Source organism: Orbilia oligospora (assembly GCF_000225545.1).
Source record: "Orbilia oligospora ATCC 24927 unplaced genomic scaffold scaffold00173, whole genome shotgun sequence".
In the NCBI taxonomy this organism is placed as follows: domain Eukaryota; kingdom Fungi; phylum Ascomycota; class Orbiliomycetes; order Orbiliales; family Orbiliaceae; genus Orbilia; species Orbilia oligospora.
The window spans coordinates 655,371-680,128 of NW_011645730.1; the positions used below are offsets into that span (position 1 = coordinate 655,371).

At 43.9% G+C, this 24,758-nt stretch overlaps 8 protein-coding genes across 8 annotated transcripts; 5 read left to right on the plus strand and 3 right to left on the minus strand.

Moving 5' to 3' along the window:
- Positions 1-456: 456 nt before the first annotated feature.
- On the plus strand, positions 457-4,523 carry AOL_s00173g196 (uncharacterized protein; the record flags this gene model as incomplete). The annotated part of the gene is made up of 11 exons (XM_011127938.1): positions 457-548; positions 628-850; positions 908-958; positions 1,032-1,340; positions 1,410-1,566; positions 1,649-1,789; positions 1,877-2,311; positions 2,391-3,315; positions 3,382-3,903; positions 3,997-4,188; positions 4,274-4,523. 11 exons carry the CDS (start codon positions 457-459, stop codon positions 4,521-4,523), a joined length of 3,297 nt encoding a protein of 1,098 aa, XP_011126240.1.
- Positions 4,524-4,589: 66 nt separating this feature from the next.
- AOL_s00173g197 (uncharacterized protein) lies at positions 4,590-6,211 on the minus strand (the record flags this gene model as incomplete). Its single annotated transcript, XM_011127939.1, has 2 exons — positions 4,590-4,711; positions 4,837-6,211. The coding sequence occupies 2 exons, from the start codon at positions 6,209-6,211 to the stop codon at positions 4,590-4,592; spliced, it is 1,497 nt and encodes a 498-aa protein (XP_011126241.1).
- A 1,730-nt stretch (positions 6,212-7,941) lies between these two features.
- Positions 7,942-8,650, plus strand: AOL_s00173g198 (uncharacterized protein; the record flags this gene model as incomplete). Its single annotated transcript, XM_011127940.1, has 4 exons — positions 7,942-7,986; positions 8,049-8,155; positions 8,231-8,466; positions 8,535-8,650. 4 exons carry the CDS (start codon positions 7,942-7,944, stop codon positions 8,648-8,650), a joined length of 504 nt encoding a protein of 167 aa, XP_011126242.1.
- A 588-nt stretch (positions 8,651-9,238) lies between these two features.
- Positions 9,239-9,977, minus strand: AOL_s00173g199 (uncharacterized protein; the record flags this gene model as incomplete). Its single annotated transcript, XM_011127941.1, has 2 exons — positions 9,239-9,654; positions 9,728-9,977. The coding sequence occupies 2 exons, from the start codon at positions 9,975-9,977 to the stop codon at positions 9,239-9,241; spliced, it is 666 nt and encodes a 221-aa protein (XP_011126243.1).
- A 1,370-nt stretch (positions 9,978-11,347) lies between these two features.
- Positions 11,348-15,809, plus strand: AOL_s00173g200 (uncharacterized protein; the record flags this gene model as incomplete). The annotated part of the gene is made up of 5 exons (XM_011127942.1): positions 11,348-11,781; positions 11,842-12,218; positions 12,309-12,644; positions 12,722-14,210; positions 14,321-15,809. The coding sequence occupies 5 exons, from the start codon at positions 11,348-11,350 to the stop codon at positions 15,807-15,809; spliced, it is 4,125 nt and encodes a 1,374-aa protein (XP_011126244.1).
- Positions 15,810-16,752: 943 nt separating this feature from the next.
- AOL_s00173g201 (uncharacterized protein) lies at positions 16,753-17,369 on the minus strand (the record flags this gene model as incomplete). The annotated part of the gene is made up of 3 exons (XM_011127943.1): positions 16,753-16,935; positions 17,006-17,269; positions 17,334-17,369. 3 exons carry the CDS (start codon positions 17,367-17,369, stop codon positions 16,753-16,755), a joined length of 483 nt encoding a protein of 160 aa, XP_011126245.1.
- A 2,698-nt stretch (positions 17,370-20,067) lies between these two features.
- On the plus strand, positions 20,068-22,523 carry AOL_s00173g202 (uncharacterized protein; the record flags this gene model as incomplete). Its single annotated transcript, XM_011127944.1, has 12 exons — positions 20,068-20,098; positions 20,277-20,388; positions 20,461-20,523; positions 20,585-20,751; positions 20,809-21,011; positions 21,063-21,164; positions 21,233-21,452; positions 21,513-21,626; positions 21,693-21,886; positions 21,940-22,138; positions 22,204-22,270; positions 22,346-22,523. 12 exons carry the CDS (start codon positions 20,068-20,070, stop codon positions 22,521-22,523), a joined length of 1,650 nt encoding a protein of 549 aa, XP_011126246.1.
- Positions 22,524-23,169: 646 nt separating this feature from the next.
- On the plus strand, positions 23,170-23,981 carry AOL_s00173g203 (uncharacterized protein; the record flags this gene model as incomplete). Its single annotated transcript, XM_011127945.1, has 2 exons — positions 23,170-23,298; positions 23,385-23,981. 2 exons carry the CDS (start codon positions 23,170-23,172, stop codon positions 23,979-23,981), a joined length of 726 nt encoding a protein of 241 aa, XP_011126247.1.
- Between the last annotated feature and the right edge of the window lie 777 nt (positions 23,982-24,758).

The window sequence follows — 24,758 nt, forward strand, 5'->3', positions numbered from 1 at the left end:
TATCTATACATGGTCGTTTATTCTACTGTAGCAGCGGTTTGTATTGGAAAATCACCAGGTCGGCGTCTTTCCTCCTCCTTAAAGAGTGAGTTTCATGTTATTGCATTGCATTGCATTGCATTGCAGTACGCGGGTTGTATCCTCACATATGAGACCTTGTGACTATTGCGCAGCTTGAACCAAGACTTCAGACTCGTAGAGCCTTGTTGTAGCTTGAGGTTTTTAGGTACGCCACCTACATTTTTACTGGAATCGGAGAGATCTCTTGATCGGAAGAGAAGCAAAGGTGCAATTTCCATCTCAATTACAAGGCAGACTCCAAAACTCTCTACTAACCTCCGATCTATCGATATCGCATTTCCATCTTCTAGTTGCAACAACTAATTATTCGCCTATTCACATTTTCACCCTTTCTTTGGTATAGTACTGGTCTGGATAGTACACATAACCGTAGAAATGCCAGGTGGAATTCCTCTTAAGTACTTTGGCGACGAAACCCTTTATTATGAAGGTTACAATTATGAGCCCCAAAGAGGTGCCTCTATCAAGTTAGTGTCACAGCAGTACATACTCTTGAGCGTCTAGCGCTAGCTCCCACTGATACCTTCTCACCTAATTATAAATTAGTATCATTGCTATCAATGGATTCACCTCCTCTGAAGACGATAAAGAACCTTGGCTGGCTGTTGACCAGGACTTTTGGCTCCAAACACGCCTTCTTAAGGATTCACCGGGTGCGAGACTGCTCATTGTGAATAATCGACTGTCCGATGGGGCCAGTTGGAAAGCACTTCTCGGACGTGAAAACAGTCTTAAAGACACTGTTCTTAGATTTAAGGAAGGAAGCCAAGTAAGGGTTCCAAAACAAGATGATTTCGAGACAAGATTTAGTAATAGATATACATAGGCCCCGGTGATAATTTTCTGCCATGGCCTTGGAGGATTTCTTGTACTCAAGGTATGTAAGCCTTGAGCCCTTTAAGATTCGAATATATATCTCCAAACTAATAGGCCTTGTATATATATCCTAGATGGTATCAGGGCTAAATACGTCAGACCGTGAATCTCACCTGCTTCTTTCGATAAAATCGATTATACTATTCGGTACACCTTGCCGATACGCAAATAGTAAAGAGTTACAAAAGACTTTGAAGCTTTGTGCTACAGTAGAACTCGGTCTAAAAGATAAACAGAATAGACCAAAATTTGACCAAGAAACTGAAAATGATATAAAATCTATATTGGAAGCTGCGGCGAATCTAAGCGTTGAGTTCGTAGGGGTTTACGAAAAACGTCAGACTTCCTATAGTTGGAGGGAGTTACAAAGACCTGATTTATTGGTTAGCGTTACTAATTATCTTTTTCTAATTTGTAACCGACATCGATTCTAACTTGAGCTTCTAAATTAGGTTCGAAACACAACATCTACACCGGCCGGCGAGACGTTCATTGCCCATGACAGCGATCATTGGAACATATCTCGGGTGGCCTCTAACTCTGACACCTACATCGAACTCCAGAAACATGTAGCAAAATGGTCGGTTTTTTTAGCGGATCTGCCTCCATGTAGGTGAACAGTTCAAATATTCGCCATATGAACTTTTAGGAGCTGTCCTCGAGTGTTAACTTGACGATATTCCTCTCACAGCCGCTGGACGAAGACCCTCGACGGTGCGTAGCAATTCTAGAAACACATCCCTAAGCGGAATTTCTCCTACCAGCAGTTTGGTACCGCCGATTGCAACTCCTATCACTTTGCAAAGAGCGAGTCCCAAACCAAGCAACCCAGGTAAAATGATTGATAGTCATATTTTATTTGTCTACTTAGTATTCATATTAACACATTCTCAAATCTCGTTCACACCAACCTAAATAGGATATGACCCTTCATCGACAAACGGAATCGATGTTGAGAACAATCGGCCAACCCGGCAGACTTCTATTTCGCTTAAGCTTGCATTACCCTGCCATGTGATCCAACCTCCCAAGAACTCTAATTTCGTAGGTAGGGTGGATATATTGGAAGAGATGGATGCCAATCTCATATCAAACCCTTTTAAAAATGGTAGTGATATCCGCGCGTTCACGATTTGGGGTCCTCCTGGGATGGGCAAATCTCAGACTGCACTCCGTTTCGCTTATACGCATAAAAAGGAGTTTCCATCGATCCTCTTCACTGTCGCGGATACGGAAACTAAACTTCTAAGCGACTTGGCCGCTTACTCGCAAACTCTCGGGCTTACAACAGAAGACCAATCAAAAAACATACCAGGGCAGGTTAAGCGCCTACTGGAATGGTATGAAAAAACAGGTTCGTCGACGAACTCTTCCTTAGCTTTTTGTCATTCCTATCCCAAATCAATGTATAGAACATTAACCATAGATCGCAGACGTGCCATGGCTTCTGATATTTGATAACGCGAAAAGCGTCAAACTGATTACTGATTACTGGCCGAAGGAAGGGGTGGGGGCTATCATCATCACTTCGCTTAGTGCAGAGTTTGCATCGAATAATGTAGCTGGGGCTGGAAAAGAGTTGAAACCGCTTCATGATGAAGAAGCTATTGAATTACTGGCGAAACAGCTAGCAGACCGACCCATAACTAATTATGATCGAAACGAAGCTTTGCGGATTGCTCAACGTATGGAGAACCTTCCACTCGGTATCCAAGCATCTGTTGGCCTAATCAATGGTGCTCAATGTTCCTTACACGACTTTAATCGACAATGGACCTCTCGTACGAAAGTCATCAAGGATTCGACGGAAGATCATACCACGACACGGCATGCCAAATATCCACGAGCTCTCAGAGACGCATGGCTTGACACTCTGAACACACTTAGACCGGAATCAAAAGCCATGATTGATGTCATGGCCCTTTTAGATCCTGATAATATACAAGAAGAAATTTTCGAAGAAAGGGCATCTTTAGGATCTCCAAGTACCATGCCATTTTTGGGAAACAAGACAAAGTGCTTTGGTGATTTGAAATCACAAGGTTTGCTGTCACACGGAGACCAAAGTCAAAGTTTCCGCGGTTTTAGTATCCACCGTACGCTACAGGACTGTATCAAATTGCAGATGTCGGAGAATCCTATCCATGGGAATAGACAAACGGCATTGGGCAATGCGAGCGCTTTGATAAGCAGTCTTATTTCTTCATTATGGGAGACAGACTGGATCAAAATTCGCAAAGAGTATAAGAACTTTCTCCCCCATACTGAGACAATCCGCCTCTTTTTTCATGAGATAGAAGATGTACCCTCGATGAAAGTCCCCATCAGCTTTTTGGAAATGCTGCGGAAAGCCGCTGGGTATGTTACATTTGACACCAAGATTATACGAATAACTTCAAACTAACAAAACACGAATATTCGAAGTCTGTGCTACAAGAGAAATTTCCTAAATCTTGGACTGGAAATACTTAAGACGGCAGAAGATATTATAGCGCTGAATGCAGAGCAGTCATCTTTAAAAATCGAAGGTACCGAAGAGGCTATACTCAATGAGATCATAGAGATTAGATACCAGCATGCCTGCATCTCCACCGAGACGGCGGAATTTAAGGAATCGCTAGAACATTTCGAATTGGCGAAGGAGTCCTATGCAAAATTCAAAGAGTTAGGATACGTGAAGAAAAATTCGACTCGGTACATGACAATTGTTGGTGGGGTTGCAAACTCGCTGAATGGTCTCCATCGAAATGAGGAAGCGGAAGGTTACTATTTAGAGTGTATTGAACTGACTCCACCTGATGATTGGCAACCATATAACATCAACCTATGCCGATGTCTTTGGGACACCGGGATACCCGAAAAACTGAATGAGGGTGCAAATCGATTGAACGCTTGGATTGCGGCCCGTGCGGATGCATTTGGTCCTGATGACCAAAATGATTACTTGTAAGTATAGTTAAAGTGAAGAAGATGTTCTTTCTTGTTCTAGGCCCGTGAAGTCAGGAAAGAGTCGATTAATCAACACCATTGGGTTGACAGGTCCGGACACGCCAAATACGTCCTAGGTAATATTCGAATATCTCAGGGCAAATACGACGAAGCGCGTGAGCTTCACATGTCTACTGTGAAGAACTTCAAAGCGGTTCTAGGCGATGATCATCATAAGACTGGCGATGCATATCACAAAGCTGGCTGGCATTTTGACAGAATTGGGGAATATGAAGAAGCGAAGTATAGCCTCTCTACTAGCTCTATTGATTATTGATACCAATGGCATGCAAACTTGGATTTCTAAGCATTCTGAAATAATATTTAGGAAATATTTGGAAAACGCCCTTAAGGTTTATCAAATTGGTTCAGACGCAACTTATCGAAATGGAGAGATTGCGCGGACCACCTTTAAGCTGAGTTTGGTCCTAGCCAAAATGGATCGTGAGCAACAGGCGGCCGCGGAGGATGAACGCAAAACGGCGGAAGTATTCAGAAAGAAATCCATGGGGATGAAATATTTCCCTTCAGATGAAGAATCAGAATATGACAATCTAGTCAGCTTGTGGGCAAGGTGAACGGAGCTCCATGCACGATATTCAGAGCTTTCTTTCAAAACCAAATTTGATCAAAATACATGTCAATCAGGTGATTGTGAGAATAAAATGAACCACATCATGCCTTAAGCAGATGAAACTTTCAAAGAATCGTGCCTTCGAAACATTCGAAACATTCGAAACATTCGAAACATAAACCTTTGAACATACTTTAAAATTTTAGATATATAGCCCCATGTCGGAATGAGCAAAGAAAGAGCTGTGACAGGAATAACAACGGCAAAAAAAGTTGAGATCGGAGGGTTTGGAGTTGTGAATGTAATTACATTCATACCAAATACAGAGGATACAAAAGCCATCGGAATGAATGTATAGGCTAAGAAGGTAAGCTTTTCGATACGTTGAGCCTGCTCAAGGGCTCTCTTTGATTCTGAAATGCTGATACGACTCATTTCGATGGTGATAGAATCCCCAGCTGTACGTGAGAACTGGTTCGCAAGATCCCGTAGATGTTCGAAGTCGGTTATTAGAGTCTTGGCAATGTGATCAGCACGCTCCGTAGAGCTGCATTCAGGCCATCCTAGATCCTGTCGTGATTCCAAAAAGCCGACTACATCATCGAAATATAGGCGTGCGTCATCAGAGATCTGTTTGGCCCTGCGCAAAGTAGTTGCGATCTCTTCCTCATCTCCGGGAATTTCCTTGCCAAATGTCTCGAGAAAACTGAAGAATCTGATCCAACATATAGCAGAAGTGACTAATAAATCGTAAACAATAAAAATCGGACTTTCTTGGGCGAACTTCTTATCTTCAGGGCTCATAGTGACACCACAGTCAGCTCGAGACCGGCATGGATCTGGCGTCGAGTAGTTGCGAGAATCGCTCTCTGCTCGTACGGCTTTCCGCAATATGCCTTGGCCTTCTAATGCGCAGGAACCGAACTTTGTGATGGGATAAAACTGAGGTAGTGGTGATCTAGAACCATCGTTGACATACCCTGAGTCCTTGTCCGGATTTCCGCTGTCATTAATGAGTATAGCAGACCAAGATCGGTCGGTGATGTTTATATTATAAGGTATGAAAGTTGCATATTGCTCAACACTGAAGAAGTTCCGGCCATGGAGATGAACTTTGCGGCAAACCTCGATGCCAGCTTTATCTTCTTGCAATCTTTTTCGCGATATTTCCTTAACGGTGCTGTCGACGAGAGCTTGCCGTCGACTGTAACTCTCTGAAATCGAATCTGTCCGATCTCTTGCGTAGCAACCGAGCGATATAAAGCGGACTGTAATAGACTTTTTGCGATCAGAAGGAAGAGCACGAACTCGGAAGACTCCAGGCCAATCTAGGGGCTCTAGAAGCACCTCTGGCTCAATTTTTGTCTCATCTCCGATTCTTTGCATCAAACAAAGGCTCGGACGACCTCGTATAGAAATAAATTTTCTCGGCTCCCCTTTGTCCACCTTTAGAGGGTAAGATGGGATATCATGTGGAGCCGTGCCAATAACTTGAACTTGGTTCAAGTATTCCTCGAGATCTAAGATACACGCATTTTCATTTTGGATCTCTTCGCTGGTATTGCTAAGCGTGATTTTGTTGATGACAGTTGTGCTCAATTTTTGATGGGTGAAGAGGCCTGCGTCTATGAAATCACGAGATTTCACACTCCAGGTACTGGCTCTGGGCACCATGGGTATTAAGACAGACATTCTATTCGTTTTTTATGGTAGATAATGGTAGGTTATTGGATTTCTTGCGACTCTGCATGTAGAAATTATGAGTATTCTATTCGTTGAGAAGAGCTTGAAGTATACAAAGGTTACGTTACTTGGAAATTATGGTCGAAGTCTATAGATCTGGGGCTCATCGGGGCGATGGTCGAGCTTCTACACCACGGAGCAAGAGGGTTACCAGACGAGTATCCTAACCCGCTCGACTGAACGCTTCTTATCTTCGCCCCCAAACTGTTTTTTTTATTTTAACCTTGATATTAGCTAGAAATTTAAAAATTGACGGAAGAACGCAGAACGCAAAACGCAAAACGGCCAAGACGTTGCAAGCTGCTTTGGGGACCCATTTAGAACGGTCAACGTTGCAACCCGCAAATGCAAGGCTTGAACGAAGAAATATCAAAGCCTCCCGTTACTTCTGTAAAAACAACCGCCTGCAGAAGCAAACTCGAACGTGCCGTGATTCGATTCGTAGGAGGGTCCTCGGGGACCCACTCTTTTCGGCTTAATAGCCTGCATGACCGCCTGCGGGACCATGGAATGCAATCTAGACCAGGATATCCAGATTTAAGAATCAATACATACAGGAGCTGTACAAGGCTGAAGATATCCGCTTTTTGCTTCATCGTTTAGGATTCGTTGGTTAAAGGCCAAGGCTTCCGATTGGATTATAACAAGTATGTAATGCTTTTGCTCTGTTTCATGCAATGCCGAATGGACCTCGTCACGATACTTTTTGTTTTTTTTCTTTCCCACTTCCCTGTAAGCTCTTGAATTCCTCAGAGATGCAGCGAGGTTCTTCAAAGTCCATGTACATATGTACACCTGCTGAAGCTAAGGCTGTTGTTTTTTGCAGAGAAAAATCGAGTTGCACCGCTTTTACCTACGCGCTGGTATATGCACGGGATATCCAATCACAGCGACAGCCCCCCCGGTGGACTCGTATCTGGACATCAATTATTTTGCCACAGGTAGGCATAATCTAATCTATTGACAAATTGGATCGCCCAATCTTTCGAGAACTAAGAATCAGTCGAATGAGGCTCAACTTTATCAGTCGTCAATTATCCTGTCAGTTTCGAATTCACCCTTTCTCTCTTTTGCCTTTTATGGAACCTAATTTTAAAGCAGATTTTTTTTCTAACAGCAGAATATTCTAAGGTCTCACCTGCTTACCATCAGCCTTCAAACTCGGGGTAAATACGTAATACTCTACCATTTAGAAATATTCGAATCATGGATCATGATCATATAGCATTGCCCGTCGGTAACGGTACACAGGCGTCAGTGCTATACATGAAAAGGTTGGATTTATATCGAACCCAGAAGCCGTACGAGATCCTGTTCAGTATTAAAAATCTAAATGCCACCGAAGCTCAACAAACAAACTGTGAGCTAGAGCCTCATGTTATTCAAGCTCTTGATGCAGAATATACGCGCTCTAATTTCAGTATCACCAAAAATGGGTTTCAATTTGCAAATTTCCCAACGAAGATGAAACCCACTGATTTCAGCGATGAGAAAATGATAAAAGAAATATATTATGGAGAGGTCAAGGAATGTCTGCAACAGATATTCTCGGAAAAAATAGAAATTAGGATACTTGACCATCAGGTAATGATATCACTCTCCACTATACAATTGCCAGCTGCGGTTGCTCAAACCCAGGTAGCGACGTAGAAGAAACCCTGTATTCCCGATTCCTACGAATGAAGGCAATGGTTTCCTACAGCCGGTACCAACAGTCCACACAGGTAATTTCCTTATTAGACCGCCGTATACGTATCGAAATACCCCCGGAACAGGTATTGATCAGGTAATCCTAGATTTCTCCTCCAAAGGTATTGCATTAAAAACTGGATCGCTCCAAAGGCTCTTAGATGCAGAGCCGGATCTTCAGAATCGGACCTATAAAGTGATCAAGTGAGTTATTGCAATCACAATGAGGGCCTTTTAGTTCGAACGTTCGCGATTGACTAATAATTATTTATTGTCTAGCGTATGGAGAAGAATAGCTGGTGCTCCGGATGACTGGCCGTTAGCAGTTTGTGACTACCAATCTCTAAATTTGAGGACTGACGTAGAAGAGGTTGATCGAGTGGCGCAAAACTCTATAACCGCCAGCAACCGTTTCTACCATAATCCTCGACATAGTTGGTACTTCTTGAAAAAGCAGTCATACGACGACGTCACAATGTTTTGCAACTGCGATTCGCGTGGCCCGCAGTATCCATGTATGTTCCCCGATCGTCAAAATATATATACTCTTCTAGTTTGTCTCTAACAACTATTCACCATTCAGTCAGCCCTCACGCGGCGCTAGAAATCAAACACCCTGACTCCGAAGGTGAAACTGAGATTGAGACTTCGTACCCACCAAGGGAGAGTATTGAGGTTAGAGCCTTTTGCTTCTTCTGATGGCAATAAACATCTTGAGCTTTTATTTCGTGAACGAGAGTCCGCACTTTACGAAATAAGATACAGAGATATATGTATGCGCACCGCTATCTTATAGAATTTGAAATCATTATCTTCAACGTGTTGGCGCTTCTTCCAACTGCCCGGTTTGGTGAATGTGGTAATAAATGTACGGGTGGTATTATGTGGGAGCCGTAGTATACACAATGTATCGGCGCCGGTGACTCCGGCGGCTTGTAATCCAGTATTTGCGCCTCTGTGTAGTGAATTAAGCTGTTCACCGACAGCGCAACTTCTGTATTGGTCATAATATATAATAAAATATATTTAATTTAATATATTGTAATTCAAATTAATATTATTAAATCAAATTACCACCTCTATTTTCTAGATATTACATCCAAATTTGTATACAAGAACAGATCATTATAATATGCTATTTCCATATTTGTTAAGAAGGTACTACTACAGTGATCATATGATCCGTGGAGAAACTTAAGTACTTGTTTCGAGGACATCATCGATCACCTAGTTACGATGACAATGCTTGCGAGACTAAGGCCTCACTTAGTCATACCATGATACAATTTACTTCTCCAACCTTTCTCCAGCTTGCGGTGTCCAGGCCGCTGGTTGAAATCCTTCTCCAGGCGCTGACGGCCTCCCCTGTTCTCTCTTCTCCCTCTCAATCTTCAACCTCTCCTCCATATCTTGAACTGTGGTCTCCTTCCCTACTCTTACAGGCGCTCGTTCTTTTTCCTTCTCCATCTCTTGAATCTTCCCTATCAAGCTTCCGTCCGAAGCTTCAGTAGCCCGTGCACTAGCCTGCAGCCTCCTAAACTCCTTCTCACCGGGCTTCTTCAACAGTGTCCCCGCCTTCGCCCACCTCTCATCCGCCAATCTCGCTCTTTCCACCATAATTTTTTGTCGTGTAACTTCATCTTGTAGTTCTTGAATACTCGGCGGTTCAAACCTTGTAGCCCTTAGCCATTGATGCCATTGTGCTATAACATAGTCCCAATATAATCAGCCTCAATTCCATGACGATTAGACTAAGTCTTAGAAAAGAATACGTACGATCAACTTTAAATTCCGAATAATTGGCCAAACTGTGAACGCCCCCTCTAAAATCCATAATCCTCCTCGGCCTATACGCCACCAACCGATCTCTAAACTCCCAGAATGTATTTCCCTCCAAATCCATCCCAATGAAGTACCTTTTACGCCACGGGAGCCGTAGCGACCTCCATCGAAGCCACAACTTTTTGAAAGGCTTTGTGGTAGGGAGGATATAGCGCGATATCGGTGTCGACGCTTGTAGTGACATATTATCCCCGTTTCAACCCTTAGCGGGGAAGTTCGGATTATGATTATGTGAAGGTATAGAGGAAATCCAGCGGACTAGCTCGGGCTAAAAGTGGGCTTGCTATCGCATGTCGTCGTGACGAGGGAGCCTATCAATTCTTTTGTAATGCATCCATCGATCTGCAACGCGAGGATTGTTTTATCGTGTTTGTCGTGGAAAGAACTTCCTCTTTTGGAGTAGCCATTAGGCAACGCATTAACGTGTGGTATTTTTGTCAGCGACCAGGTGTCTGCATTTCGAGTATTTGACGACAAAAGATCGATAGAATGGTTATCAGGGTCTACAATACTAGAGTCTAACAGACTACGGTCTATTCGGTTTAGAAGGTAAACATTGTAAACTCTACAGTGTGATAACTCTGGTCTGACTATGGGCAAGATATGAATTGATTCTGATAGATCAAGGCCAACCGGCGTTTGGAAACAGGACTATATATAAAAGGCTATCCGGAATTCAGTAAGTGTCTCCCTCAAGCTCGGAATATATACCCATCATGATAGCACGATCAATTTTTATGAATATTGATATCGAATCATTCCGTAGAAACAACAGATCGATAGCCAGCTAAACCTTTCAGTCTTCTCCTACAAAGCTTGAAAGTGTTGATAAACACCATCCCAGAGTTTTTCATTTTTTCCGGTTACAGAAATTTATCGCCAACTGGCCAATCGATATTATTTAACATTCTAAGCTACGCGATATTTTCTCCCATTTATTATCAGGTATCTTCACAGCCATAGCGTGATCTTTAGCCAATGGCACAAAAATACCATGGAGTTATGACATTTAAATATTCGAGAGCCTAGCTGAAAGGTATCTTCAGCTGGACAGGATGCATATGCCGGGGGCAAAACGGTGGCGTTGGATCCTTCCGTTTTCCATCCCGGTATTTATCCAGCAAATGCCAACTCATGCAGGGCACGCGGTTTCCATTGACGAATTATATCTGTTGCACAGCATCCACATCGCATATGCTTAACTTTTTAGGCTTCGGGATGGATGCATTGTTCGTTGCACCACAGCTGAAATCTTCACGTCTAAGCGTTATCTTTAAAAAAGTACCCCTGTTCAAAATGTAAACATTAGGAACTTTTGTCTCAGAAGCCGGAACCACCTGCGGCTGCATGCACCTTCGCCTCTTATGTTTCGAGTTTCGAACGTTTCTATAAAATATATAAGACTGTCCAGAACTCGATATCCGAAGTGCACTAGAACTCAAAAAACCTATCGCCGATGCGCTGGGAAACCTAGCCTGCATACTACGGGTTCAGATATCTCGGTTCCAACATCCAATCGATTACCAAATTACTTCCTCATATCTTAACATAACCATGGATCCTCTCTCCATTTCTGCCTCAATCGCCGGGCTAATAGCCCTGACAACCGGCCTCATAAAATTAACAGATACACTGCGCAACAGTCTAAAAGAGGATGTCCTCCAACTCGTTGTCGGCGTTTCGCAAGATATTGAACTGTTACACGGTATCCTGATGCGTATACAGACCTGGGCAGATTCAGTTCAATCCAATGGCAAAGGTCACGACCAATTGTTGAATCTTTCACCATTCGTAGCCAATTTTACGGATATCATAAAACGTATTAGAGGCGAATTATTAGCCTTGAAAGAAGTAGCCAAAAAAAGAGGGTTGAGAAGGCTTTATTCGGTTGTCAGTCTAAATGAGAGAATGAAGGCTTTGGATGCGTCCCGGGTAGCCCTGAGCGAGGCAAAGGCAACGTTGTTACTCGCATTGTCGACGAAGGATAGGTAAACTATTTCAATGACATAGATACTCACGGAACCCAAAACCTGACCGGAATTTTGTAGTGATATTTCGGCATCCCTCGATAACATCCAAACAAAACTAGAGACCATTTGTCTAAATATATCTTCCGCAGATCCAAGCGATTCAACTGCAACTACGAGCTCAGAATTTGATGGTCCACGGTCCTTTGAGGATTGGCTCCAGAGTCTCGCAACAGAGGGGCAAGAAGAAGGAGAGTTAGCAGATTATAGACGTAGAAGACAGAGAAAAAGACAAGGGGAAGACAATAAATGTTCCCAAAAGGTACCACAAGCCCACGACAAAATATATGTCAAAGTGGTGGACATGAAACATAGAAGTGGGAAAAAAGTCACGGAAACCCTTTTTCTGGATAGATCAGCGAATCTAATTGATATAATACTACAACTTCACAACAAAGGTAAGATGAATTCTTGAAGTTTCTCCTAATTGATTAGCCCTAGGGTTTCGAGGACGATCCTCTAACTCAAGCGATACCGGCCGTCTTTAGGGTACGAAGATATCTGCGGTTTTCAAACTGAGGATGGAAATCACCAATATGCGCCCTTTGAGCCATCCAATGCCCCACCGTTGATCCGCGTGACAGCAGGACCGTCCAATTATGATTTATCCAAAGGCCTTTGCATCAATGAAAACGAGCGCCTTGTTGACTACTTCAATAACTTCCTTGATTACGAAACGCCCAAAGGACCTAACTTCAACCCTTCATACTTTGATATACAGCGGCGAAGCTTGTCACAAGGCCTAGAAATCGTCGACTTACACGATAGCGAGGTTTCAAGGACATGGATTGATTTCAACCGATGCCAGAGAGTACCTGCAGATGGTAAGGTTCACGAACCACCAGATATACTCGGAGGCTTCCCCGTTCTTGCTGTGTCTGATTTCAAAATAAGTTGCCAGTAAATATGGTTAAACAAGGCGGGTTTTTCTTTCCTATGCTTCAGAGGGAAAGCCTCGGATTCAAGTTCGACTCAAATCGTGGTTGCCCAGATGAATTATTTGCGATTAAGCTACACGTTGGCTCCGTCAATGTCGTTACTGGGAAACCGGTAGTGCCGGTTTCGAATTCAGCAGCGGGGCAGAACGTGCAAGATTACGTTGTGACACCGGCTCAGAAAAGACTCGATGGTCTTAAACATGGACAGGGGAAGGTGCAACAATTCGTCGCGATGCCCTTATCTTGGGGGTATGGTGTCGAGGAGCAAGCCACAGGCTCGGAATTTATCGGTGGAATTCAGCTCCAGATTGCTCCAAAACTCAAGACAGACGTCAAATTCATGTCACAGCGTCATAGAAGCCACGAAGTCTCTTACCCAAACAACTTCCTCCGCCCAAAGCGTTCTAAGATTTCCGAATCCCGTGGCTTGGATATTTTTAAATCGCCCCGGGAACTAGGCATCTCACGTTGCTTCATGGAGGTTCTCCTAGATAATACTTTTCAACCGAGATGCGACCAGAATGTATCGAATGGGATACGAGGAAAACTTGAGAAGGAAGAGGATCAATTTCATGTAATTCTGAGCTTCTTGAAAAGTATGCTCCGGAGTAGGTTCGTGTATGAACTTGGATCGCATATCGAAGGTAGCTACGGAATTGTACCACATGCTCCTCTCATCCTACATCCAGTCGAGCCAATCGTCTTTACAGTTGAATACGACTCCAAATTTAACCCCGAAGCCGTATACCAGGAGATATCTCACGGATTCTCCCCGTTTACAGACTTCAGAGATGCGTTTTCTGTTATCCTAGAAAAGTACATTCTCCCAAGCACACAGTGGGCCCAGGAATCGATTTTTATTGATGGGAAAAGTCTCTCAACAATATTGGACGTTTGCAAACGTCGGATATACGTCCCACTCCGAGAAGTTCTGCCGAACGGGGGTATTATTCTTATCGGTCCTGCCGACGAACTCGCTCGAAAGTCCACATTACTTTTAACGGAAAAGTTTAAATCAAAAAGGGAAGTCATATCATTGCGTGAGCGACCACAACCCCGCGGACGCACCCTTGGATCCGACGGTTGGAGGATGTCAATCGGTGTACAGGGAAACATACGTCAAAGAATAAAGGATACAGAATACCCAGGTTTGTGGCGTTGGGATCGTTCCCAGTTTGTAAACTTACAGATCATCAACGCCATGATGTTTTATAGAATCACGGGCCTCGCCTACACATCTTGTGGTGACTTGGAAGTTCCTACAGAATTTATCGAGGAACAATTTCATAACTACCCAGATATAGTTGCCCGAAAAAACCGGGTTCATGGCTCTGGATACAAAACCATTACAGAGATAGACTCTTCGGCAGGGATAAATATCGATATCAAAATACCGAAGGGAGGTCACAGGATCGGCTGTGCATGCTGCGAAAACAATTTCTGTGATACATTGTGAGTAAACCAAATCTCTAGATCTATGGAATCATTATTAAGATCTCCAAAGCTAACAGACAGGGACCATGATACCACAGAATCCAGCCGTGCAATCACGTCTTTTGTAGCTATTGCATCGCCGGCACTATGACAAATATTGCAAAAGAATTGGTGTGTGACGTTTGCGGCATACGCGCCGGTAGCACCATTCGGTTTTCTGCGACTATGGGACTACCGATGGGTACTATACTCGAACTACGGAAAGAAAATGGACCGACAAGGCAGCGCATTAATATGTCGCCACAAAAGCTTATGCTGCCACTCCAATCTAATGTGACTAATTTATCATGTACCGATGTGGAATTCACTTTGGTAGATATGCTACCAGCCTACTCGATACTGTCACCGTTCCTACCCGGTAAAGAGCCTGGAGACTTTCCAAGCCCGGGTCACTGTCTTTATGAAGTTGCATCTCGGCCGGATATCATTGACGCCATAGTCATTGAGTTCCTTGGACTCCCTCTCCGGAAACGAGTTTCACTGCTATACCAGGTCTTCAAGGCCCTACCATCATTTCATCCGCAAAATTGGAAGGGAAGATCGAAGCTTGAAAACGAAGGGTTCAAATTAAACCAAAATACAATCCGAATTTTCCTACAGCTTGTCCCAAATGCATCAGATATGATTGCGCATGGAGGATCATATAACTCATTAACCGACGTGCTGCACCCTTCCGAGGAGAATACACAATGGCTACGGCTGTACTTCGAAGATATCTATTCCTGGGTACTGAAAACGATACCTTCCTTTGCGGATATCGGTATATCGACCTGGGAGTTTCTTCGATTCGAAATGACCAAGAAGTCTATCGATATAATAATTGATGACATCGTATCCCAGAAGACGCCAACTGCTTTGCTGAACTCCATCCTTCTCTCTCTAAGGGAGACAAAATGTGTAGACTACGCAATCAGCCGATTGGTCGGCATAGGCGCTGATATAAACGCCCAAGATAAAAATGGAAATACGATATTCCACATCACCAATATCGGGAAGGAAACTTGGCGCTTCAACAAAGACATCCTTAAACTCGGTGGCCGCATCGACATCCCAAATAACGATTTGGACACACCGCTTCACCTCGCCGCTCGCCACTTCTATTCAATTACCCACCTAGAAGACCTTTGCGCAGACCCTTTAGCCAAAACTATCGTAAACCAAAAAAACCAAGAAGGTCACACACCCTGGCAAATCCATTTTGCTACCATCTGTAACTCTCCGTGGACAATGGATGCTATTTCCGACGGTGACGGGCGCGAATGCGCAGCAATTAATATCTTGCTTTCAGCAGGCGCGGACCCGACGATTGCTCTACCCAGCTGTGATACGTGGGTAACGAGGGCTACAAGACAGGGTATATGGGATTCATGTCAACATCCGGAAAGTTTGGAAGGATGGATCGATGCACAACTTTATAGCGACTATGTCGACTATTGGAATGGCCTTGATTACACAGAGGAGGGGATCAAAAATCGGGAATCCCTGTGGAGAACTAGATTCCAGCGATCGGCACCTAGATACATCGAAAACGAAATCTCAAGCATATTTGAGGATTAGGCTATAACTACTTAAGTACTATATATAATAGTTGAGTTAGCCTACTTCGTACATCAAACCATTAACCATATCATATATTAATTAGACCAACTGTAGCGCGGTCACTCTCATATCCATATTTAACATAATGCATTCTACGTAGATCTACCATTAATTTACTATGAGACAAATGATAAACCGTGTTAAAAGCCTGTGTTGTGTGCCTAAATTGCCACTTTCCGTAGACGTCTCGCAGAAATAGTGTCCAAAAACGCAGCATGGTCCCACGTTCGATCCACAAGCCACGATTATAATAAAATATTCCGAAGCGCGAGCTCAACTACAATCACTATCACTATCACTGTCACGGACATAACGTCATACTTGCGCAATTCTATTAACTTCGATATCCACAGTTCACGCGCAGTAAGAAAAAAAAACTAAGTCAAAAAAAAATTTAAAATAGGTCTTCAAAATCTAGAATGAGAAAATATAGTATTAATTCCGCATCTCATTATCACATTAGTTAAAAACAGGTATTAAGTTTGAAGGGATTAGTGTAGTTATAGCCCTTCCAAACATCATCGTATCAGTTGTGCAGTCTTTGTTGCCAGTTTCTTTTTTTTGTATCGTTGCTTTTATCGTAAAAATCACATTTGAAAGAAAAGCCGCTGGTTCATTACGCCACGCATGTCTCTGACCAACCAGCCTCCCTTATTGTAAGATAAGAAAGGGGAAAAAAAGAAACATCCAAAAAATTTGAGTATTTCCTCCTCAATTATCCATCGATAAGTATATGTTTCGGGGTCAAAGAGAGAAATTCCAAAAGCCCATTCGTCCAACAAAAAAAAAGAGGAGTCCTTTTCAATCCTCTTGTTATCGTTGGGTAAAAAGAAGGACGTCGATTACATCATTTATCCCACGGCCACTTCAACTCAATCCCTTTCAAGACGAAATCAGCCTCCTAGACGCGACTCCTAGACGCGGGAACGACGGATCCTCTCCTCCAGGCGAGAACGCTCAAGACCAATGAAGCCAGATAAGTTCCGAAGAGGAACCAAAGGAAGGCAGTGAGAGCCTGGGCTTCATGGCAGCGGGCAGTGGGGTCTCGGCCTCCGTTTGTGATTGAGTTGGTTATCACATAGGCCTGTTGCCTTCAATTAGCATTTTTCTTTGTTCCTTTATTATCTGCTTCTCTCTGAGAATATCAGACATACCATATTACCGCAGCTATGTACTCCCAATCCGGCTGCCAATGCCGTACCAGCAGCAAACGTAAACAAAGTGTTTGAAGCATCGATTCCTAGTAGAATCTGGGAGTGGCCGGAATCTGTAATGACTGCGTATAAAGTGTAGAAACCACCAAGGAAAGACCAGATGCTTGTGAAGAGCGCAAAGTTGACTTGTGAGGGCGAGCCGCCAAATACTTGTTGTGCGACTAGAGCACCGGAAAGAGCGAGAGCAATGACGGTGAGGAGGAACTATAGTTTTTTTTTATTAGTACGTAGATCTCAGGGAATTCCTATCGAAGGGTACATAGTATACCTGAGTGCCTCGGAGGGCGAGACTGGTGATATGCATTTTTAAGGATGGGTGGTTGGTATGTGAGATGTAGGGCAGTCGGGTTGTTCGGATGATGACAAGATTATTTTCGATTCGTTAAGGGCGACAGCAACAAATCAACAAACGAAGCAACAATCAAAAGTCCAAATATTGAAAATCGCTGGCGATTGAATTCAAGGGAAATGAAGATATTCGAAGAAGAGTAAAAACAGGAGGAGGAGGGAAAGGGAAACCGGAGGTGAGATAGATTGAGTTCGTAAAAAAGATTAAATGCGAGGTGTGTAGCTAAAGTGTGTGGGTGTGTTGTGAGGAGTTGTGCAGCACAGTCGATGTGGACCCGAAAGAGGTAACTGTAACTCTACTGTTCCGCGGCTTTTTGGAGGGATGAAGCAAACGAGGACACTACAGAGGCTGGTTCTGGTCTGAAGAAGAAGATGTCACGGGTAGGTATCGTGTCGTTTCCTATCGTATGGTATCCGTATCGTCATGCAATGCAATGTAAGTGCTACGTCTGTCCGGATGCAGAGATGAAAGGTGAGAAGGAAGGAAGAAAGGGATGCTTCAGGGTTCCGCTGCTTCCTTTGCCTGTTATATGGACCCGAACCCGGGAATTAAACAAATGAATGCTGACGACACTGCTGCTAACTAGCTACATACCACGTTTTGAAGAGAGAAACATGAAAAACATGGACGAGGAATGCATCTGGAATTAAGGAAAGAAGGAAGGGTCCCCTCTTTAGAATGTACTTGGTAAGTACCGTCGAGGTATCTGTGATGTCTCCAATGCTACCGAATCAAGCATGCTAACTACCTCCGATTGTACAGGAAGATACGAGATACGACAGACATGCATATCGCATGACAGAAAAATATGTCACTGGCTCGCATCACCATAGCAAAAAGCAGGGAAGACCAGGCGGGTCAGCAGGGTTTACGTCAAAGGCAAACCAGGGTCTGTCTCAAGCGAACAACATCCTGGTCGCGGAGGCCGGGCCTCCAGCACTTTGCTGCACCCGTGGACTTTTTTTTACATTCCCGACCATTCGAGGATAGCCTACTAGCTACTTGAGCTTTCCACATACGTATACCCCGCCATGTTGGGTTCGGTTTCTTGGTGGTGTGAATATAATATCACTGGTGCGCTCGCTTGCTGACGCTATACTAGTCTAAGATATGATTATCTCTCCACCGAATTCGAAGTCAATGGATGATGATGATATCCAAGAACGCTCGAACTAGACTCGAACGGCAAAGCTCGGAGTATGCGATCGTACGTCGGATGCCGGGTTCGGAAATAGTTACAGCAAAGGAGCCGCTCAATACCAGTCTTTCAGCAATTCGTTACCAGAATCTCTAGTACCTAGCTCAACCATCAAATCATGAAATTGGAGTCTGGAGGCCTGGCCGTTTCATACGCCGTGTGTATACCCAGTTTCACCTTCCTATTCAAATCGAAACTCATATAGCCTGGCTAAAACGGTCCTAGCTTCATGAAGTTATTTACAACTCAGTCGATTCGAAAATGCAACAGTTCGTGCAACCTAGTTAATACAGCTTACAGCAGCGTAGGTATATTACTAATATATATCGGTGCCGTCATATCGAATTACCCTCAGAATACTTGAGAGTCGGTTACTTGTGGCCCCACGCATCTATATATACATTTGACAACTAGAATGTGTGTTCGTGCGTGCATTGTCACATTACCTCGCTGGGCGTTTAAAATTTATCTTATGCCTTTATGTTGATCGTATGCATAAGTGCTTAATAGCTGTATGTAAGCACGCATAATTATAGATGGTAAAAGGCTTTATACTCTTAATATCTTATCGATTTAACTTGTAGTTAGTTAGTTAGGGGGACTTTGCTCGTGTCTCTGAACTCCTTAAGAAACTGCTAGGCTATACCGGAAATACTGGTGAAGACCCCTTTTTTACTAATATATTACCTAGGTAGTTGCTTCTAGAACAGTCTGTATCATCTACTAGTATGCTCTATAAACAATTCAATGATTAAAATATCAAACTAAGCATGTACACATAGTATGTATAGAATGATCTTCCAGCAAACCCGCGTTCATAAATCTACCCCATACAAGAGATTTAGACGATCCTCTCAATGTAGATATACTTCCTAAGGGTCCGTATGTACGTATCTAGAGTAGTTAAACAGATTTTCCTAAGACGGCTTAATTCTGAATAGTAAGAACATATACAGTTATTGTTGATGTCCCTCAATCATAGCCAAGGCTAGAGCTATCGATACATTTCACTTGAGATATACCTTGTATCTACACCCTCTCATTCCCTGAACAGCTGGAGGACTCAATAGCTGTTGGGAAGCTGTCTAGAGATATTGGGTGACTGGTAATATAACCAGAAGGCCTAGCTAGGTGTGATGTTAGGGAGTGCGGGCGACGTGACTGGAAGTGTGCCAACCAAGTTTCCCTCGCTCAGCCCACGAAACGTATCTTTTTCAACACTGACTGGTATTTAAATGACCTTGCCCCTGCCCGGCTCTTCCATCCTCTTCCTTCCCTCCTCCACCTCTCAAGAACATAACCATCATCAACCATCTTGGTTCCAACTCTTCCACTTTCTCCCCTCCCCATCCGTTTGTACTGTTTCGAACGATCGAAAGGCTCTCTAGAATCGCACCGTTTTCTTCATCTCTACTATCCTTCTATTCCCTCTTTGTTATCATACTATACTCCATCATGTCTGGCTGGGATGATGGTCCGGTTCAGGGTAAGCAGCTATAGCTTCATTCTACTAACATGTTCATACAACCTCCTAGCTCTCCTACTCCCTACCCTTTTCCGTTCTCTCCTGGTCACCCCCCTCTCCCTTTTATTTTTTATCTCTCTTAGCTAGCAGAGAGTGTCTTGATATGGTCTACTAACACAATGCTTTCACGAACTCCCAGTCGATGAAGGGGAATGGGTCCCCCCACCAATGCCTGTAGCCACAGGTCTAACCACGAACAACATCTCCTCTGGTGACAACTTCTTTGAAGATGGAGCTGACGGTGGTGATCGGTATGTACCTAGCCTCTTACAAGCTTGATCATCAACATCTGTCATCTAACAAATGTGTTAAACCCCCAAAAGCCCTCGTGGTGCTCCTGGCGCCTGCCGTAGGTGCAACGAGGAAGGTCACTTCGCTGCTGAATGGTAAATGTCTCTCCCCTAATAACCGTACCTTATCCGCCAATCCCTATTGACTATTCTACAGTCCGAATCAGAAGTGTAGCTGTTGTGGCCAAAAAGGCCACTCTGCTAGCAAGTGCCCTACTCCCAAGTGCAACATTTGCAACACCGAGGGTCATATTCCTTTTGAATGCCCCCAGAAGGATAATCAAGCCTGCCGACACTGCGGCGAGACCGGCCACATGGTCAAAGGTATGCTCCAAACTCAGCTTCTCGTATTATCAAACCCACACTAACATCATCCAATAGAATGCCCCATCAGAGCAAATGAGCCATGCCGTAACTGCCAACAACTTGGTCACCGTGCTGCCGAGTGCACGAATCAACGCAAGATGCAATTCGGTGGAGCTGATCTTGAAGGCGAAGTCGAGGACAAAGATCAAAAGATCGAGGCTTGTTGGAATAACATGGATCAGGCTTCGAAGGATCGAGATCTCGATGCTTTCAAAGATGTTAGTTTCGAATACCTTGCATTCACAACTTTAGCTAACTTCCACCCGTAGGCATTCTTCAAATACGTTGCTCTTTGCCCAGATTCCACTTTTCCGACCCTCCAAAACGCCTTTAAGGAGGAAGGAAAATTTGCTTATGGCTTAGTTGCTATTGTGCGTATTAGCTACTCTTGATTACTCATTTACTATAGGGTCTAACTCGCGGCTGGTGTGGATGACAGAAAAAAGATATCACTGGTACCCAAGTTATCGTCGATCTTCAAGGTAACATGAACAAGAAGTTCGTCGTTACTTTTCAGACATCGGTCAAAGGTCGACGAACGAAAGGTGCTGCCAAGGACCCGGAAAGGTTCCCCGTCGATGATAACGACAACATGTCTCGCTTGGAAAACGCTGGATTCGTCCAGGAGTCCTATGTCCCATGGTGCTATAACTGCAAAGGTGAAGATAGACAACCTCTAATCTAATACAGACCAATATTAATATCTCATCATTGTCTAGAAACCGGTCACGTTTCTCGAGCGTGCCCTCAAGAACGTCAAGCCAGGGATCCTTCCGACATCCCTTCCATCAAATGTGTCAACTGTGATCAGGAAGGGCACCGTGCTCGTGATTGTAAGTTTTTATTCCTGACTTACCTATGTAGTTGCTGGAGTGCACTGGACCACTAATAGCATGAAGGCCCTGAGGAACGTAAGCAGCGAAGAAATCCGAACGCTTGCCGCAACTGTGGTGAAGAGGGTCACGAAGCCAAGGAATGTGAGAAACCTCGTGATGCTTCTAACGTTCAATGCCGCAAGTGCGAAAAAATGGGACATTTCTCCAAAGACTGTCCCGATGCTCCCAAGATGACCTGCCGTAATTGCGATCAAGAAGTGAGCCCTCTTTCACCTCTACCAGTCTAACAGCCCTCTAACCGAGCCAACAGGGACACCGCGCCGCTGAATGCCCTGAGCCAAAGAAGGGTATGACCTGCAACAACTGCGGAGAGGAAGGTCACCGACGTGTCGATTGTACCAATCCTCGCAAGATCATTTGCAACAACTGCGACGAGGAAGGTCACGTTGGACGCGATTGCCCCAAGCCTAGAGATCCAGCTCGAGTCAAATGTCGCAACTGCGATGAGAGTAAGCTTCCTTGTATTTGGTTCGCCGCTGATTTTCACTTTACTAATATTTTAACCAACAAACAGTGGGTCACAGTGCTAAGGAGTGCCCGAAGCCTCGTGATATGTCACGTATCAAATGTAATGAGTGTGGGTAAGTATACACTCCTCCCCCAGAAATCTTTCTAGAAAAAGACTCAGACGACTAAATAATATCTTTTCATAAAAGGGAAATGGGCCATTGGTCTCGAAACTGCACAAACAAGGGTGCCGGTGGTGATGATGACGGCTTCAATGCTACTTCTGGCGGTGGTGCTGACTACGGCAGCGCTCCCGCTGTCGACACCACCCAACAACTCTGGAAGCAGGACGAGCCTGAAGTCTCTTCTGGCGGTGGCGGCTGGTAGGTTACGCGCCTCCCAACCCTGAGCAGTTTTCTTATAATTCTATTTTTATTGTTCCGGACTTGCAATGGCCCCCTACGGGCAGTTCACGAAGAGGATATTGCAAGATTTATCGCACGAAGTGAAAGCAACGAAGCCTATGGAGGATAAAGGAAGCTTTCAAAATCCCTACTCTCTTAATTAGTACTTCCAAGGCAATATACTAGATCGATCGTTTTTATTTTTCGTAACTGAACTACATACAGGGAATAAGCATGAAAATATACCCTGTTGTGGCCTTTGGTATCGAAAGGAAAATGTATCTTTAGTTTTATTAGCGAAGCAATATAAGCTCTAGCTCTGCCCTTTCAAATCAAGCCTCATTGAGAGATTTTTAACCCTTGATATAATAACATCTTCGAGATATGGATCGAAGCCCAAAGTTGCGTTCGATTCGAACTGCAACATGCAGGTCTTAATTTAAGACTTAATGCCGTTCCGAAGCCATGTGGTATTTTTCCACTTGTGTAACTTCAAAATGTGTTGAGAAATTTTGACGTCAATGCCATGCAGAACCCGGCTTCGCGCGACGCCAGTCTGCGTGACGTCCAGGATACCATCCCACCTGCAATCCTGAACAGTAAAAGTCATCCTTCTGCTCATCTCTAAAATGTCAAGCATCTCGATACAACGGGCCGGCCCCGTGCTTCGGCAATGCTTTCAGCAGCATGCCTCCGTAGCTAGCTTCTCCCGCAGGACCATCCGAGGCCTCAAAACGCTCGAACAAAACAAGAACATCGTCAGTTAACACTATGACCCTTCGGCCTTCGTATGCATGGAATTCTTCAAATCCTTCAATACTAACCCCAATATATATGTAACTAGTACATCCACCCCTCCACTACCACTCCCCAAACCTACACACTAACCTACCTCCCCACCACCCCTCCCTCCCAAAAGCTAGCAATAGGCACAACCACAACCATCCCCCCAACCCCATCAACCTTCACCGAAAACCCCCATTTCCGAACCCTCCTAATGTCAACCCTCTCCACTCACGCAGCCAACGATCAAGACCTCATCAACGAAGCCTACGGAACATGGGGTGCAACAATGGGCGTAAAGGCCTCCGTCTCCAAGGGAATGAAAAGAGATAGGAAGTTACATACCGAATCTACCGGTACACCTTCTACCAGTGCCACTTCTGAAAAAACGGATCAAGTAGATACTACTTCCATTGGGGGGTTTCATCATGTGGTGGATAGGAGGACGCCGTATTATGGTGGTATGAGGATTCCGGAGAGTCAAGATATTTTGGGGAGTTTGCAGGTTGATGGGAATGGGAGGTTGGTAGGTGGGTTTGTGGAGTGTGAGAGTTATAGGTTGGTTACTTCGGATGGGATATTGGGATTGACGGAATACTTGGAGGGGAAGGTTAAGGAGAGGATCGAAGAGGAAGAGAAGAAAGAGAAGAAGATATAAGGGGGTTTAGGAGGTTTTGGAGTGTAATTTTAGGTGGGTGTGATGGGACTCAAAGGTACAGACCTATTAGGCCTAAGGGAGTTATTGTAAATATCATGATAGAAGATTCGCGAGCTACGAAAGTGAGTATAACTCGTCGTATATAATACTCTACTATTATTTTCATTTGAAAATGCATAAATCCCAGCTCATACATGTATACACAGTTCAAAGAAGGTAAGTAGGTATCCGCATGTCTGTGTATCGATGTGTCAAAGAGAATGGACGGATGTAGAATGGCCTATATATTCGGACTCAAATTACTCACGTTAGTATATAAAAATTAATATTATCGTCGGATTTTCTATAAATGTATTTGATATATCTGTCGATATATTTAACAGCCTTCGGTGCTTTTGTTTTACATTTCCTACAAGAAAGCTGTATATGTCTTGCTGGCGAAGCTGCTTCGTACTTGCTAGTATATGTAGTCCCATGTAGAGCTATAGAGTCTGAATATTAATACATCCAACGTCTCGAACCTAAATATATGTCGTGCACAATATTATTTGATTCAAAAGATACCGCAAAGGCCCTCGGCAAGGATAAAACTGCTATAAAACGTTAAAACCTGTATTTTCTCTTGCCCTTGGAATAACCCGAGCACCCATGCATATATGAGATTTAATCGAGCGGTCGCTTGCGCAGCTGGCTTAGGCTCAATTAAAATCCGATACCGGAAAAACACCCACACCAAAAAAAAAAATCCAACACCACCTTCCCAAAGTATCTACACCA